Genomic DNA, 18111 nt, shown 5'->3' with positions numbered 1-18111 from the left:
TGATTAAATAAAGTTGTGTTTGCAAAACATTGATGATGTAATGGCATTGCAGCTGGTTAAAAAGAGTTCTTCAGACCATTTTATGAACCAGTTCTCAACTAGAAAACAAAGTTAACATCACTGGGTAAACACAGGTGTTAGCAATGATATTAATTAAGACTTCATTCCAGTCAGGTCAAACCAAGTCAGAGTGCTGTTATTGTGCATGTTTGACTCACTGGAAAAACTGCTACACCAAATCTGGAGCCTTAATTAATATCATTGGTAACATCTGTGTTTACCCCCCCAAGTCAATATCATTATGAAATATTTACTTTACTGTAATTCACTTCCTTGAGTTCAAGCATGTTCACCATTTTCCTGGAAATGTTACGGTGAGTATGTGTGTCTCCATTAGAAAGACACGAACACTTGGAAGAGCTACTTTGGACTTAAATGGCATTAATGGCTCTTCCGCCCTATTCTTAGCCTCAAATCTGTCTCACCTTCCAGGCGTTGACAGGAGCTGTGTCGGGCTGGTGGAGTCTGCTTTGTGTTCAGCATATGCAGGAATATAAATGTGTAAATATAGCTCCTCAGATAGGAAACGCTACTGAAACACGAGAACCTCCTTAGGACCGTGAATGGAGAGAAGGAAGCTGGCTCGCATCTATAACCAATGTCTTTTTTTAATGTTTTATCTTGTATTGTAGTTCGGTTTTGTGTCGCCGAACCGAGCCGGAGGATGGAGTGTATATGTGGACACTGAAAGAAAACCTTCAAGTTTCATCTGGGTGTTTTTTTGGGAAGGGGGAGTAAAAACGTGGTGTTTTGCGTCAGCGCGGCTCCGTGGACACAAAGCCCTCCACCAGACTCCGTGTTAATATCACTGGATTTTATTTTTCCTCAACTCGCGTCGCCTCTGGAGCGCACGCATGTAACCGATACGAGCTCTTTTTTGTCTTTATCGAAACGCCTCGCAGTCTGAGGACTCGTTAACCCTGCCCCACGGAAACTACAGCGAGAGGGGAGAACCAGAGGAGGAGGAGGAGGAGGAGAGGGAGGTCTGGGAAGAAAAGATAGAAGAGAAAGGTGTTGGAGGAGTGAGAGAGAGGACTGCAACTCCGTATTGTTCCGCGTTTGTTTGTTCTGCAGACGAGAGAGATACACGGTGGCGTTTGTTTCTTTCGGGGTGCGACAGAAAGCTGAAACGCCGTCAATTCTGGATTTCTTTATCCGCTTCCTGTCGTCCAGGATGAGGTTTAAAAGAAATGGTTCCTATACGCTTAATAGGTAAGAGGCTGCTGTAACTTACTAATGTGTTATCCATATGGAGAGGTGGAGGAGGAGGGAGGGGAGCAGCAGCAGCACGTTTTGCTGTATGCTATGAGCTCATAAATCACTTCACCTTCTCTGATATTTCCATACAGGCTCTGGTCCTTTCACTGACTTTATTGCACTTAATGGTATTTCTTTAATAACTCTTCAGTAATGCTAAAGAAAACCTACATTTTTATTGCAATATGATGCACATGCATGAGCTGCAGTGGCACTATTGTCCATAATATATTTATCACAGTTTATAAAACAAAGAAAAAATTACAACCTGGGGGTGGGGGGGAGTCCTTTATTAAATAGTAAAGCAATGTACAGAATTGTTTATCCTTTCTCCTTTTAACTTAACCTTTTAACTTCTGGTTTATTTCTTTTAATAGACTAAAAGTAGCTATCCCCGACCTAAACATGTGCAAAGCTTGGCATGAAACGAAAACACAGTCTAGTATGGTATTGAGACATTTTTTCCTTGTTATATTGCTATATTTGGTATTGGTTGACCAATAATTTCAGGCTTAATATTTGCCTATCATGGCTATATAGGTATCTATATCAGTATCGGCACATATGTTGGCAAAAATTCACCTACATGAAAACTTTCCTCATTTTTTTTTTTTTTTTTACAAAACATTGTGATCCTTTTTCTTAATCCAGATTTAATATTTATATGTATATTTATTCCTATTTGTGTTTTTTACTAGTATTAACAAATATTGGTATTTATTAATTATGTATGAATAAAAGATAACGATAAATTTTATTTTTTTTAGTGCCCTTATGTCATTTTGGACAGTAAAGTCTATTATGTATATTATATTTTGAATAAAGAATATCAGCATCAGCCCAAAAATCAAGTATCGGTTAGGCCCTACTCTTAATGCTATGCTATCTTAATGCTAATGCTATATCTGATGTAAAATCTCAGTGAAACTTTAACGTGCTGTTATTTATAATAGAAAATCTACCGTATGTTGCCTCTTTTTTCACTTTTTATTGATGAAAGTAAAAAACCATCTGGACTCATCATGATCTAATCATGGCTCATCAAGTATTGATAATATGTCGGTTCTTTTCTTTTTCTGTTGAAATTTAATTCATTAATTGATAATACACAAACTCATAACAATATGGAGACATTAAAATATAACTTTAAAAAAGACATTTAGACAAAATAGTAGAAACATAAATAAAAGCATAGGCCTTTGTAAGGTGAATTTCTTTCAGTGGTCTCCCAGTTTAACCAGTGTGGCGCCCACGTGTAGTCCACACAGTAAAGCTGGATTGGGAGAAACCTGTCTGTCTCGCTTGAAGGGAGTGTGGGCTCTCTCTTTTGTTTCCTCTCCTGCATTAAGGAAAAGAGCAAAATGATCTCCTTTCTCCTTCCTCTCCACACAAATACCCCCTCTTGCCGCCCCATCACCTAGCAACTTTTTAAGTGTATGTGTGTAGCAGTGTGAATGATGTGCACTACTGCCCCTTTTCCCCCTTCTAACCCACTTTCCCTCAGCATGATTGCAACAGCCTCTATTCATACCCTGGCGTTTCTAAACCCAGTCACGAGTTGGGTTTCCCCTGCCCAGTGGTTCCGTCCCCCCCGCCCCTATTGTGTTATCTCTCCAAGTCACAAGTTTATAAGAAAAATTCTGTCTTTGTCTCTCTGCCATCCGCCAGACCAAGTCACACAGCTTCTCTTGAATTCAGTCAGAGCTCAGCGGATGTCTCGCTTTTATTGTTTGTCTGGATTTTATGATAAGCCCCAAAACTTTGAGGAAGCACACACGAACACACAAAGGAGACCCACAACAAGAACTGGCTCATATTGTTGAAAATGACAGTTAATTTAACGTCAGTTTCACTTCTTACACTTCTTCCTCTGGCACTCCTTTTCCTCTTCGCCTTGTAATAAGGCATTTGGCCTTCCGCTGTACTTGACACACACAAAACCGACATCCTGGCTTTTAGGTACTGAAACACAAAAGGAGCTAATGAGTGCCAAACACCCACTTTCATCACATGGGTGAAAAGAACGATGTTATCGCTCTGTACCCCCTCCTCCCTTCCTCGCCTTTTCTGTTTTCACTTAGGAAGTGTGTGCAAGAAGAGTGTTTCCCCCCCCCTCTGTTGCGATCATTGTGTGAGCGATGGTGTCACGTGTTGCAAGTGTGCGTTCACATCTGTGTGTGTGTGTGCAGGTGAGAGGGATGAGGTAATTAAAATGGTGAAAGGAGAGGCCTGTTAGCTGCACCTCCTGGTGACAGGCCTTCAGGGAGGAGGAGGAGGAGGAGGAGGAGGAGGGAGGGATGACGTCATGGGATGTAAAAATGCTTCACCAGGCTGCTGCAGTTCGTCTTTGTCATCTTTTATCTCAGGGAGGAGAAAGAAGTAGCAGAGGGAGGGCGTGTAGTGTTGTCTGAAGTTTGTGTGCAAATATCTACCAGCTCTGGCTACTGTTAAATCCATCTGACTCTTCAGGAGCTCTTTGATAAGTCGATGACAGAATAAGAGCAGAACTGTCCCCTTGTGGTCGTCTTCTGAAGGTGACTGTCGCCTTTGCCTCTGTCGTCTCTCAGTCTTGCAGGCTGCAGTCGGCCTGTTTGACATTGAGCGTCAGCATTCAGAATTGCCTTTGTCACGGCAGGTTAATACTGTGTTTGGTGCTTGATGAGTTCGGCGCTGACTGCAGCCTTCGATTACAGCATCACACACTCTGCTACCTGAGCACTGCAGTCCTCGCTGGTGTTTCTGTCTCTGTGTTATGAGTGAGTAGCAGAGGGCAAAAGAAAGTGATTGCTCTTATCAGACAACGCAGGGGAAGAAGAGAGAAAGATGTAACGAGGAAGCCCAAGATTCACTCTGTGTCCTTCACCTTATTTGCCCACACCATAACAACAGTCCTCTGCAGCGATTGGCTCACTTCCTGGGGGCTTGTCTCCACGCTAGCCCCTCCCATCCCATACTGCTGCATCATTTGTATGAATGAAGAGTTACTGTATACGTGCACAACGCGTTGTACGTACTGCGCTGCGTATTCACTTGTCCCTCCTCAGTGTTGACTTTAGAGTTGACAATTAGCCATCTGCTGTCTAACTCTGTCACATATCAACTCAGGTGCACAAGCATGAAGAGGCTGTCAGCTTTTTATGCACTGATTAACTTCCCTGAGAGGTTTGACAGGATTTGACGTTGATTCAGATTTAGCAAACAGAGCATGTGTTTGGTCTGGGTGAAGAAGGGATTGTTTAGCTCTTGTTTGGGATGTATACAGATGACTGAGATTTCTGCCTCCTTAGGACTCTGCCTGACAGCCCCCCCCCCCCCACCCCGGCTCTCGCTGTGTCTCTCTGCGTCCATCTCTCTCCCCTGCAGTCCACCCTGTGCTGTCCAGCAGTCAGCAGTTTGTTTATGGGACTCTGTTTGCCAAGCTAATCTTCCCGCCTTTCAAGTGGGAGCCAGCAAGTGAACGAGAGAGAGGCAGGGAGGGAGGGAGAGACGGAGAGAGAGCAGGAGAGTGTGAAAGTGAGGCAGCCAGTTGCAGTAGTTGGAAAGGAGAGAGAAAGAGAAACATGCTCAGAGAAGTGTGTCTGCTTTTGTGAATTTTTTTTTTCCTTGTTTTGAAAGTGTATTTCTTCGTGTTTGTTTGGCTGACTCCCTGCGTGCATCCGTCTGTGCGTCCGTCCGCCCGTCCGTCCTGCATGACCTGTGTTAAAGCCAGAGGCCGCTTCAGTAGCTGCATGATTACACAAGGTGCTATGCTGCTGGAGCTGCTGCACCTGTAGCCGAGTTTTGCAAGAGAGGAGCAGAGACGGGGGAGGTGACAGGGACGAGGAAGGGTGCTGCGGGTTGGAGCCTCGTCACCCCGGCTCTGCTTCACCACCGCCGACTGGATGGGGGTTCTGGTGTGCTGCGACTGCTTCTTCTATCGGTAGTTAACCAAGTTTCTCTTCCTCTTTTTCGTGACCTTTCCTTCCTCTTCGCTGTTTTTGTTGATTGTTGTTGTTGGCATTTTTAGCATTCTTCAACTTACATTTTCAGACCTTCATCAACTTCTCCTTTTGACCCCCACCCCCTCCGTCTCCTTCCCATTCACCCTCTCTGTTATGCTGCTGCGGTTTTGTAGGAGACATTTGAGGACAGTGCTGCTGTAGCAGGCAGAGATTCTGCTGTAGTCAGACACATGGCGTATTCTTGATTTGTGGGAGGAGAGGAGGAGGGAGTTGAGGACAGAGGGGACAGCGATGGCACATAGCCAGTCCTATAGCTGTCTGAACGGGAGGACTGCTAGCCTTTGCTGGTTAAAGGGTTTGTTAAGAAGACGTTAGTTGTAATAAAATGGCACCAGGCCAGAAGTCAGCTATTCAGTCAGTCAGACTGGCCCAACTTTTTCCCTCTCATCTTCCTGTGTGCCCCTTTGGCTGTGCAGCACTGTTTGTTTGGACACCGTGTTCCTTTACAAGGGGGCACGGATGTCAGTGTTCCCTTTTTTTCTCTGTTTTTGTTTTGTTTGCGGAGCACTGACTTCACAGGCTTTACTCTTTTTTTCTGGTTGTTACCACCTGAATTTCCCTGCAGATAGACTTGGAAGAGCTATCATGTGTTGGAGAGATCTTACCGTGCTGTTAATTTTACACTTTCCCTCTTATCTTTAGTGCTATTTGTCCATCTAAATTGTTTTGTTGTGAGTGAGTTGTCTGCCTTTTCTCAGATATAATGGAAATAAATGGCATAAGGTCTGTGGATTATCTTGAGTTACCAGATGATGATATCTGGAAAAAGAAACAGGTGTTGAATTTTTTCAAAGAGAAGGCAGACATCTTTACAGTCAATATCTGCAAAACTTGGCAACTCAGACCAAATCAATCTAGTCAGATAAATAGCACTACAAGCCTGAGGAAAACTACGTATTTATGATTTTGCTGTGGACTGTACCTTTAAATCATACCAACTCACTGGCACTCGTATAGCTGGTTATTGTGCTCGAGAGAACGGCTAGATGATTTAGGTTAGGCTCTCTGGCAGTTGGATTTGGTTCCCCTCTCTTGTGGTTGTGGGGTTAGCCAGCCTGAGCTCGCCTTTAACTGCTGTATAAAGTCTAAATATAACTCTCTGGTTCTCTAAGGAGCGTTTTGATGGTGAGGGTAAAATTGTAGCTTTAACACAGACACACACAGCACAGCTGGATTAGATTAGGCCTCACTGTGATTCAGGACTTTGTTTACACTTCTCTGCTACCCTTAGTATGAATAACAGCCTGCCGGTTATATGTGTGTGTGTGTGTGTGTGTGCATCATGTATCTGTGAGGCTGCACATGTGTTATATACTGTAGGACTTGGTTAAATACACACAGAAGCCTTGTGAAGGCAGCGCTTGTGCCAGGAGTACTTATGTTCCTCTCCCCCCACCAGTCATGATCAAGGCAGGGGAGGGACCTGGACAACGTGCTGATGTCTCATGGGCTCATTAAGCCAAAATGGGCCGTCACTTCTATTTTTAGCATTTCCTCTCCCCTGGCGTCTCAGCCAATCAGGCAGCTTGGCAGTGATGTTATATGGCTTGATTGATGTGTGTTTTTTGGAGGCACACCCATCCAAACAGGTCCTCGTTGACCTCGGCCCAGGCCAAGCCCTCTGTCCCCTGGGCTCCGGTGTTTCAGCTTTCAACAGTAGCATTGTGTTGGAGTAGAAACCGCCTGCCAGCACTCCGTCCAACACTGTCGACTCTAATGTTAATCATCCTGTTTCAGAGTGAAGCTACTGAAGAGTCGCCCATCTCATGACGTCAAGTAAAATAGGTTGGAATTGACCTTCATTTCTCAGCCTTTGTATTCATTTATTTATTTATTTGTTTATTTATCGTATGTCTGTTTTTGTACAGTCAGGAGCAACAGCGTGGCATTTTAAGTGAACTAAGTACTTCTATGAGTCAAGAAATTCAGCCTGAAATTTCATAAATATTGCAAAAATACAAATAATAACAATGACTTTGATTTGACAGAGTTTGAAAGACGTATACAACAAATCAATGAGATCATTAGAAGCATTTTTCTTATCACATGCATCCAAATGTGCTATTTTCGCACTCTTACCAAAGGTTATATGAAAAGATCAATACCACTCTCATATCTGTCTGTTTAGTTTAAAGGTGGCATTAGCAGCCAGTTTAGCTTAGGATAAAGGCTGGGCACAGGAGGAAATGGCTAACAAATAACCTTACATGCTGTATCTTCATAGTTTCATGTGTACAAAATACAAAAAAAAAATGTTAAAACGACCCATTGTTTTACAAGGAGAGGTTATTTGCCAGACTCTTTCTATGCCTGGCACATTCACTTCCTGGAGTGTCCTCTGGCTGCCTGGCATCCTCACAGTGGTGACAAGATATCAGGATGTTACTGGGCAAAGAAAGCAGTCCAGCAATTTAAACTAAAAAAAAAAAAAAAATCCTTCCTACAAGTACTGATACCTTTTGACCTTGAAGAGACTCTTTGGCAAGGGACATAGGCATAGTATTGTAGTACATGTGTTTAATCTCATGTCTTAGGCCTTGTGACACCATTCAAAGTTATCTTAGGATCCTCTCACTGTGATCTTCTCATATGTACATTGTCACGTGTGAATGCATTCTCTCTCGCACACAAACTCTCTGGATCAATTTTCCAGGGCCTCCTGACAGTCCTGAGGCAACGACCACAGTTGGAGTTGAATCTTGGGTCAAGTTCTTATTCAGCTTTAGTCAGTTGTGCCTATTCTACAACAATTCCCAAGGTTTAAGTTGTGGCCACCATTTATCCATACATAATGGCAGTATGAAACAGAAAAATGTGATTTTATTCTCATTTATGAGGTTTGATGTTTACATATGATGTATTGTTATTGACATGTTGCTGGAAAGAAGGCACATTTAAACCTGCAGGCTCCACCACATGACAAAAGCTTGTGTTTGCTCTCAGTGGATCAGTTGGTTGATATTATTATGTGTGGTGGTGTGGAACAATACTTCTGAGTGTATCATCACACTGCGTGTGTTGTACTAGCAGAGCGGGCCGTACTGTTTTCCATGTGTCTCTCATTAGGCTATCTTTGGCAGACCCGGCTGCTTCCACAGAGCTGAGACGTGCAACTCAACAAGGACACCATTCTCCACCAACAAAACCCGCGCTCCTTCCCCCTCAGCTCAGCAGACTCCCTCCTCGCGTAGCTGCCTGTCACTTAGATGGTATTAAGTTGAATCAAAGATAAAAAAAGAAAAAAGTGCTCCAGTCTTTGACGAAAGTTTAGATAAAGATTTTGACTACTGTAGCTATGATTAGTGAGTAAAAATCTTCTGAAATGGTTTACTATGAAAAGTTTTGCCTGGATGGTATTATAGTGGCTGTTGTACTGTATAACTGAGCTGCTTTGTTATTCTGGCTTCAGAAAGATGTTGAGACACGACACTTAACTAAACAGCAGTTGACTTCATTTTTAACAAAGATTTGATGGTCTGTTGAAAATCAATTTCCAAGAAAGAACTCTAGGAAAAATATCGATCTACTAAATTTTGCTTTTGTAAAGCCCCACTTGTGGTAATTATGCACTACGCCACCAAAACTCCACCTAAACAAATGGGGCATGCAGTCCAGAATCACTCAGTGGGTTTCGTTTGAGCTTGCTGAACTCGCATGACAACAAAGACTTAGTTAATTGTCACGTGCAATCAAGTTGTGCAGTGTCCATAAAATGTCCAAGTTCATGGTGTAGTCTTTAAATGTCTTGTTTTGTCAGACACCTTTTCTTATTTGAGAGGGAAGAAACATATATTATATATAACATTATGCCATTGCGCATGAAAAAATTACTAATGACGAATCAGTTATTGAAATACTTAAATAGTTTAATTCTTTTTCAGCACTTGCCCAGTCAGGCAAATGAGTTGTCAGATTTGCTACCCTGACATGGTGTTTTCTTTGTCTTAGGCAAGGGAGCAATCCTTATTGTTGAGCCCTACTATTTTAATTTCCATTGAAGAAAACTATTAAAATCATGGCAATGTGACGTTTGTTGGCATCTGCACCAAAGAATCATGTTCTCTTACATCTGGAGAACAAGATTTGTAAGCCAGTGCTTCTCTGCAGCACTAGAGTACTTCATTATAATGCTGTTTCCTCACACATTTGTCCTAAAAATAAAATTCTGCTGTTATTTGGATGTTGCACTTGGCCATATTGTGATTTTGATAGTTTCAATTAATTGTGCTGCCCTATTACCCATTATTTATCATTGAGTTAGTAGTTGCACTCAGATGGGCACAGAAATTTTTTTAGGTTTCCTCCCAAGAATTTATTCTGATACTGGGCAATTACCTCTGTTAACTGAGTTTGAATTAATTTTCCATCTGTTCACTTTTTCTTCTGCAGATAATCTTAATAGACAACAGATACACTTTGGCCAAGGTGTCTGAGTTCACTCGATCCTATCAGGACATGTGTCACATTAGACTCCTATGGAGGCATGGTGGCTGCTTGGTGGTGCAGATAAGAGTCTGTCAGTCTTGACTTGACTGACCGTCCTCCTCTGTTTTCACCTGCCCTCCAGTCAGTGCGGAGGGCAGACCTCACACATGGGGCCAGTTGCATAACACAGACACAGTGTTTGTGTGTGTGTTTTCAGGAGCAGCCTAGTCCTGCTGGCTCAGGAGAAGGAGAAAGAGATGGCCTTGCACTAACCTCACCTCCGCATTTAGATCCACCCAGTCAGCACACATGCACGCGCACTCACGCACACGCTTGAAGGCACTAGGCCTCCTTGCAGCTCCTTTGTTAGTGAAATAACTTAATTCAGCTTTTCATCAGAGAAGATCTTTAAAGATCCAGTGTGTAAGATTTATTGTTTATGATTTATTGATAGAATATGGTATATAGGAATATAGGCTAATATTCATGACTGTCTTAATTAGTTTATAATAACCTGTTTCTTTCCTAGCATATAATGAACCATTTATATCTACAACTGAGATTACAAACAAAATGCAAGGATTTGCAAATCCTTTTTTACCTGAATGAATAAAGTACAAAGACAAGATATTTAATGTTGGAACTGAAGTTGTCTGTGTGTGTGTGCGTGCGTGTGTGCGTGTGTGTACACAGAGGGTGTGGGTCCTCTCCCACGGAGGCCAACATGTAGCACTGCCATATTCTACAGTAGCCCAGAGTGATCAGTCCAAACACTGTCTCTAGAGAGGGTGTTTTGTGCTTTTCATGACATTCACGGCCACTGGATGATGATAATGATTATTGATAATACTTTATATAGCACCTTTCATACATAAAATGGAACTCTATGTGTTCACAGAAAGGAGAGAGAAAGAAAAGAAAAACGTAAGGGATCACATAGGGATGCACAAAGCACTAGTAAAGCAAAGTCATGATAGTGAAATTTACGGTAAAAGATATATAAAATACTAAAAGACCGATGGCTGTGGCCAAAAAACTAAAAAATAGAATAATAAAAAATAAACTGAAAAACATAGTTTCTCCTACAGAATTGGAACAGGCATTCAACGCTAGTTGCTGCTAATCCTACACGTTGGTCCTTTAAGTCTGAAACTAAAAGGTGTTGATCAGACAAACATTAGGCTCCATGCAGCATAGCAGAGTAAAAGTTGTCTGTGTGTGGCAGGAGGTGCCCTGTAGGCATGGAAAAACTCATTACAGCTGCTTGGTGGCCCAATTGGCAACTGGATAATGGCTTCATTGTGTTTGGCTCAGTTTGCAGGTTGTTCAGGTGGCAGGAAAAGAGTTAGACAGAATTCACTACCAAAACAAAGAGCCTGGAGGCTTAATATGGACTGTAAAGGTGGCTGGGACATTGGTGTTAGCAGCAGCAGCAGCAGCTCATGGCTTCTCTGTGGTGCTTCTGGGAACAAGAGGCTTATTTGAAGAGAGACAGGAAGTGCCTGGGCGCCTCACTTCCTGTTTATTGAGTTTGTCCCAAGCGAGAGAGAGGGAGGGAGGGGTGGTCTGGTGCAGCCTAATTGAACGGAGAAGGTGGTGGCGAGTAGGCGAGCCTTTCTTTTTCGCTCTCCGTCTCAAAGTAAAACACACACTCACATACACACACACACACACACACACACACACACACACACACACACTTTCCTGCATAGCTGTGTAATTGCCTCTGTGCTGCAGTGCCTTTGGCAGCTGTGCCCCCTCATTTGTTTCAATTATCTACCATCTGACATGGCGCTGTTACCAAGGATAGCCCAGAGAGGAAGACGAGAGAAAACAAGACAAGGAAAATTTTAAGTGCCCTCCAGAAATGCAATTTTATTATGCACAGACTGTCATATTTCACACCTTAAAAGCACAGCTGGATGTCACCTAAGTCACATTCAGATTTGTGAGTCTCACACACACACACACACACTCCGGTCCCTCCTTGTGAGACTATTGAATCAGAGAGTAGCTGTGGCAAAGAGGCTGCTCTGGAGCGAGCGGGGAAGCTGCAGAGTGCTGACTCCAGCATGTTCTGAGGTGACGTTCCTAACATTTGTTATGTTCACTTACAGAATGGAGGCTGCGGGCCAAACAAAGGACTAACCTTAAATACCCTTTTGTATCGCTGGGGCTCCTCTGATTTCTGACAGCATGTTACAAGCTTTAGTTGCAGTATTTCTTTTGTTTTTCACTTTTGTGTTACGGACAGATGTGCACACTGCACTAACAATCCCCCCCCCCCCCATCCCCTTCTAGGAGAGATGATGTCACTGCATAAGCTCATCTTCCCAGGTGGGAGCCAGTTACTCCTCCAAGTCCAGCCAATCAGAGACTTGTTTACACCTGAATCCCCTGGTGAAGAGAGGGACACACACACACACACACACACACACACACACACACACACACACACACACACACACGTTCAACTTCATAGTGTTAAGTGCCACTGATCATCTCTTCTGCTCATAAAAGGATCATATTATATAGTTCCTGCTGCAGCTCATCCTTTACCTTAGGATGTGATGCATCTGTGGAGGGTGGAGGAAAATGTGAGCATCAGCGTTTGTCAGTGGCAGTGGTGGAGGGGCACACACATCCCTGCTCTCACTGCTCCAAGGACATCTATTGATTTGACCTCTCTTGTGTCTCCTCTCTATCCATCTCTCTTTTATTTTCCCATTCTGACACCCACAGCAGCTGCCTCCGCCCACTTCCTTCCCTCGCTCTTTGATGCACCATCTGTAGATGACGGGCTTGTGCTTTGTTTAGTAGCAAATGTTGCGAGGATGACACAAAAGGGGGAGAAAGTTGGTCTGTGTGCACATACAAGGATCGTTTCCCTCGTATGACCTTGTATGATTGTTTTTACATGTGTTTGTGCATCTTGTCCCTCAGCAGACCGACAGAGGATGTGCTCTGATATTTCCTCCATGCCAGTCTCTCTGACAAAGGGCAGGGCTCCGCTGTGGTTTCACTGTCATCTCAGCAATGCCCTCAAGGCGCAAAACATGCTTGGCTTTGTCCAGGAATTTCCATAACATTTGCTGCTTTCTGTCTTTTGTCTCCAAGCTCTTCCCTAATGCGCCCCTTCCTCTCTTCTGTTGTGGCCGAGACACAGGAACACGTGACGCTGTCACCGCATCCTACTGAACAACACTGCACTGCCTCCTTTGCCCTCTGCCAAACACGTACACACAGTGTCTGTTTTTCTCCTTGATTAGCCCAGAGAGACTGATATTTACTGACATCCCTACATGATCTGCTGTCATGGCTAATTACTGCAAAACAAGAGTTTGGGTGGAACACATCGTCAGTCTTAAAAAAAAAAAAAAAAAAGCCCACAGCTCGTGTGTGCTGTCAGTGCTCTGTGTTATGGGACTTGCTGTGGGCTAACCATTGCTACCTCTTGTTTTTGAGCTGCTGTTGTTTGGTAGCAGTGTTGTTGTTGTTGTTGTTACGGGTGGATGTGGAGGTGTTGCTTCACGCCGCACACACACCTTCACATTAACTTAGGAACTCTAAACACCTCTAAGCTGATTAGAGGTTAAAATGCACACTCCAGAGCTTCCTACTGACTCGGTTTGGTGTGTTAATCTGTCAGCCTCCTACATTCCCATGCTTTTCTTCACATCTTTGCCCAATCCTGGGTGTGACCACTTCCTTCATCTTCATCCACTCCCACTGTTAAGCAACCTCACACAATGGACCAGAGTTTCCTCTGCTATCAGATGACGGCGAGATCTCGTCTAGTCATCGGGGGAATGTGAATTTTGTTTTCTTTCTTTTTTGTTTGCCCTCTCAGGATTTTCAGCAAAACTAACACCCTTGAAGTTTATGGTGTTCAAAGCTTATTTTCTGAACTTGTTAACATGTTATGTCCTAATTGTACTTGTCGTACTCACATCCCTGAGTCATCACTGCTTGAAAATAGCAGAATAGATTGTGGACTGATGTTTTTAAATTGAGTAAAAGATGATGTAAGTGAGTATTTGATGAATGTTGAATGTTTATATATCTAACAATATTTATAAACTATTATTAACTATTTGGTACCCATCACTACAAAATAAATAACATGTACTAAATAAATGATACCGTTGAACTTGAGAAGTTGAAACTTGTTTTGTTTTTTCACAACTGAAATTACATTTTTGTTATTACAGAGAAAGAAAAGTACAGAAAAAGGTACCACTGGGTACCGGTGCCATATCTGTTCTAATGTGAATGGTACCCAACCCGAGTAGCTAGGCATGTGCTAAACATTGCCATAAACTGTCTTTGGCTATGAATATTTGAATTATTGCAAGTACAACTGCAAAATGTAAACATTGCAGTAGTCAGTAGCAGTCTTTTTAAAATATAAAATGATTAACCATGTAATATCGCTGTAGATGTCGTCACAGTCCACTACAGTATTGAGACTTTTTTTTTTTATTGCAGTTTTAAATTTATTGTGACATCATTTGTATTATATTATAGTTTTTAATCAAGCACCTGTGAACTCTGGTGCTCATACAGAATGTGTAAGCAGCACTAATACATTTTTAAAATGCACCGCTGTAAGAGTGTGTTTGTGTGTGTGGCCTGGGAGGCACTGGCTCTGCTCTTTTCTGAAAGTGTCCTTGTTCTCTGTTTGACCGTGCGGTTGTTGTGATAAGCAGAGCAGCAGTTCCAAGTTTTTTGTTTTGTTTCTTTTTTTAAAAAAAAAAAACAGACACTCAGAGACCCTCTGCTGCAGTGATGCTCTCTCGAGATAACTGTGCAAAACACACTGGAGGTTTGCACAGGAGAGGATAATACAAATAGATATCGTAAATAAATTTCATCCTTGCAAACAACCAACCGATCAACATTGGTGGTTTGTTTGGCTAGAAAACAAAAAGTTATTTTGTTGTTTAGGAACACTTAGCTAATGATGACCATGATCCCATGCCACTTTACAACATCATTAAACTGTTTCTTATGTTATTCTTAAGGTAATGTGAGAGAACCCCCACCAGCAGCAGAATTTACATATTGTCCATTTAAAATAAAATTGCAAAGCAGATATAGAAACAGTACATTTTGTAGAACATTATTAAAATCTCATTGAGAATACAGTAGCCTGAGGTTGTAGAAGCTTGTGAAAAATCATAGTTCTGTACAACTTTTTTACTCTTTGTCAGTAGCTCCGTCAAGTTCATGGCCTTGCCAGTTAACTCCATGTTCTCAGGGTTAAAGAGCAAACAGGCCATGGGACAGGGTGAAACAACAGAGCATGCACCATCACTGCTATTCGCTCACATGCCAGGCGCCTGATGGAGTTGTTCTCTCTGCTGATGTAAGAAATGGAGACCTTTCCCCTGTGAAAGGGGGCCCCCCAAACCTTCACCCTTCATCTCTCATCTGTCTGATATTGTTTGTTCCTCACAGGTCAAGAGTATGCAGACTCGCTGCATGAGTTACATAATATACCATGAAACAGACTGGTGTGTGTTCAGAAGTGGACTAATGTGATTCGACTTGTGCTCTTTAGGCAGCGTGTTGATCTTATCAGTCTAATGTTTAACATTTCTGCTGAGGAGATGGCTTCTTTGATTTAGATCCAGCTTTAGGGTGATACTGCGCCATACCTGTCTTTATGTAATAAACATTTTAAACATTTAACACATAGTTGCCTCATTTCATTGTACACACTCCATTTGAAGCAGACAGTGATGATATGTGGAATATGTCGACACAGTCACTCGAGCAGAGATGAAATGCGTCTGCTCGACATCGATCAGTCCCTCCCCACCATGGAGTAGTTACGTTTGTAAGGCCATCAGCGATAATTACTCAACGAAAGGAACATTCTGTACATTCTGGGTCTTTTCTGGGAAAAGCTATGTACACGCATCCACATTCCCCTAGAAAGCACATTGGAAGTCTGTGACTAAATGCCCTCACTTAGGAGTTAATGAGCTGGATCAAGGCAGGCATGCACAGTCTTGGAGTGGGAAACAGAAAGCCACCCAAACTGTGTGCATGAACCCCACACACCCCCCTCTTCTTATGTCTGCGTTATTTGCTTCTAAGACCTACCAACAGTCCCTGTACACTGCTGTCTTTATGTTGTGTCCCATCTCCCCGAGAGTCCCTACAGACTTTACAGCTTAACTGTCCTCACCTATTTTGTAGTAGTGTTAGCTCAAAATCAGACATCTGTTTTTTGCAATGTACTCTGTGGCCTGATGTCTTCGTTGCTGCTTTGAAGGGATAGTTTGGATTATATTCTATAGGGTTGTATGAGGTACTTATCCATAGTAAGTGTATATGTGTAGTAGATCGCAGTGGGACCACTCCAAGTTTAGAGAGACACTGTTGTGGACAGGGTCAGCAACAAAAGGTATTTTAGCCATGCAAAAAGGTCCACCTAAAAACATCAGTATCAGTTTAAAGATATGCTCTACTTAGAGTATTTTCACTGCTTTACTTTGCCATCAGACAGCCTTTTTTCAATTGGAAATCACCGTTATATAAGCCAGATACCACTCTTTCCAAACCAAATGCCACATGCGAAATCAGTAATTTTACCTGTTAGAACCTTAAGTTGCAGGTATACAGCTGAGCTGTAGTATGCTGAAAATATTCTATATATACTGTACACTTAAACTGCTGATTAATTTTTTCTTTAGGTGGACCTTTAAGTGGCAAATGTACCTTTTTGTTGCTGACTCTGTCCTCAGTGGTACATTGCTTAGCTTCTACGTGTACTGTTTCTGTAAACTGTGGGCATGATGATCTGCATCTACTGTAGCTAATTCACTGACTATCAATAGGTACCTGCTACAACCCCACCTTAAATTAAACTGTCCCTTTAACCGAAGTCTTCTTCCCTCAGACAAACCAAGCAATCCACGCTGGCTTTATTTTTGTTTTTCTTCTTAGGACCATGAAAAGAGAGCTCTGTTCACCGTCATACTACACATATACATCCTGTGCAAACATGGGCGCTACCCCAGTCCCTTTTCCCGCCACCTCCTCTTCACTTCCTCCTTCCATCCCTGTATTCCATGACGGTCTTTCTCCTATATCCAGCCCCCCTCCACCTTATTCTCTACTCTCACACAGACTGCCTCTTGTGCTCCTGTGCAAACAGTAGCATATATTTGACCGCAGCCCTCCTTGCACCTCTTCATTTACGTCACAAACTCCTGTCTCCTTGCCCCCAAAACCTCACCCCTCCTCACTCAATGGTTTCACTCAATAATTGGTTTTACTGTTCCCTCATGTATATTTTCATTCTTTACGCTTTGCCTTCTCTTATGTTCTTCATGTTACTCAACCACACCAGTAGTGGAAAGTAACTCATTAAGTTTTACAGTCTTCAAAGGATGCTGGCGTCTTTAGCGTCAGCACAGTGTTGGTATGGTTTCAAGTGTCACACACACACACACACACACACACACACACACACACACACACACACACACACACACACACACACACACACACCATCCACACATATCCACACCCTTATAATAAAACCTGGAATGGAAAAGTCAGTCTAGCTCTAAGGTTATGTAAGTTTCAGACAATGTCTGCAGTGAGAGGCCTTTTCTAAGGGCGGGTAATGTTTGTAGCTCTCTCTCAGCTTTCATCTTACTCTGATGCAAAATGAGCTCTAAACTTCTCTCCAGAGTCACTGTGCTGCCCTTTAAGTTTCAGAAAGGTTTGTATTGATATCACTTACCTGATGTGCAAACTGTGCGCACCTACATTTTGTGCCAGCAGATGGCAGTGTTGCTCTCACACCTTAGTTGCCTCTGTGTGTGTGTATGAAACAAGGAATGTTCCTTCTCACAAGCCAAATCCACCCTGTGCACTGTTCTGTTACATTGGAGCTGTAATCTGTAGGTAATGTTTTGGTTTGGTTAAGAAATGTTCAGAATTTTATCTGCATTTGGGAGATCAGCAAGTTTAGTGTGTGTGTGTGTGTGTGTGTGTGTGTGTGTGTGTGCGTGCGTGCGTGTGTGTCCTCGCCTCACTGCCAAGGTTATCACAGTCTTCCCAGGAAAAGCCACATTCTTTTCCTTTTTAGAGGTTTATTAGAGTTCTGGGAAGACGTGTAACCTTGGGGAACCTTTTCTGTTTCCTCCAGCAATGCACGAGGCAAAACACACGTGTAACTCATGATAACTTGAACACTTTTTAGCCGACACTGATGGGGAGTTGTTAAAGTGCTCTAAAAAACCCCACTACCTACCGATAGAGATCATGTGATATAATCAAAAGTTCTAGACTCAATGGACCATGTGGTGAGATTGTTTTCTACAAATTGGTTTCTAAAATCAAGAAT

At 42.6% G+C, this 18111-nt stretch overlaps 1 protein-coding gene across 2 annotated transcripts in view; it reads left to right on the top strand.

Annotated features, from left to right (window-relative positions):
- mob2a (MOB kinase activator 2a) overlaps positions 1–18111 on the top strand; it is a 77480-nt gene that overhangs the window by 32617 nt on the left and 26752 nt on the right. The window contains exon 1 of one of the 2 annotated variants that reach the window (XM_084733575.1): positions 4837–5236. The exons of the other annotated variant lie outside the window; for it this stretch is intronic. Coding sequence (XP_084589701.1) covers positions 5199–5236 — 38 coding nt within the window. The 5' untranslated portion in view covers positions 4837–5198. Of the gene's footprint in view, positions 1–4836; positions 5237–18111 lie in introns of those variants that run through there. 2 annotated transcript variants of the gene reach the window in all.

The sequence above is a fragment of the Lutjanus erythropterus genome, chromosome 13 (assembly GCF_056507025.1).
Source record: "Lutjanus erythropterus isolate fLutEry1 chromosome 13, fLutEry1.hap2, whole genome shotgun sequence".
Taxonomy (NCBI): Eukaryota; Metazoa; Chordata; class Actinopteri; order Lutjaniformes; family Lutjanidae; genus Lutjanus; species Lutjanus erythropterus.
The sequence above is the reverse complement of the archived record's forward strand: the minus strand, read 5'-3'. Positions and strand labels throughout refer to the sequence as shown.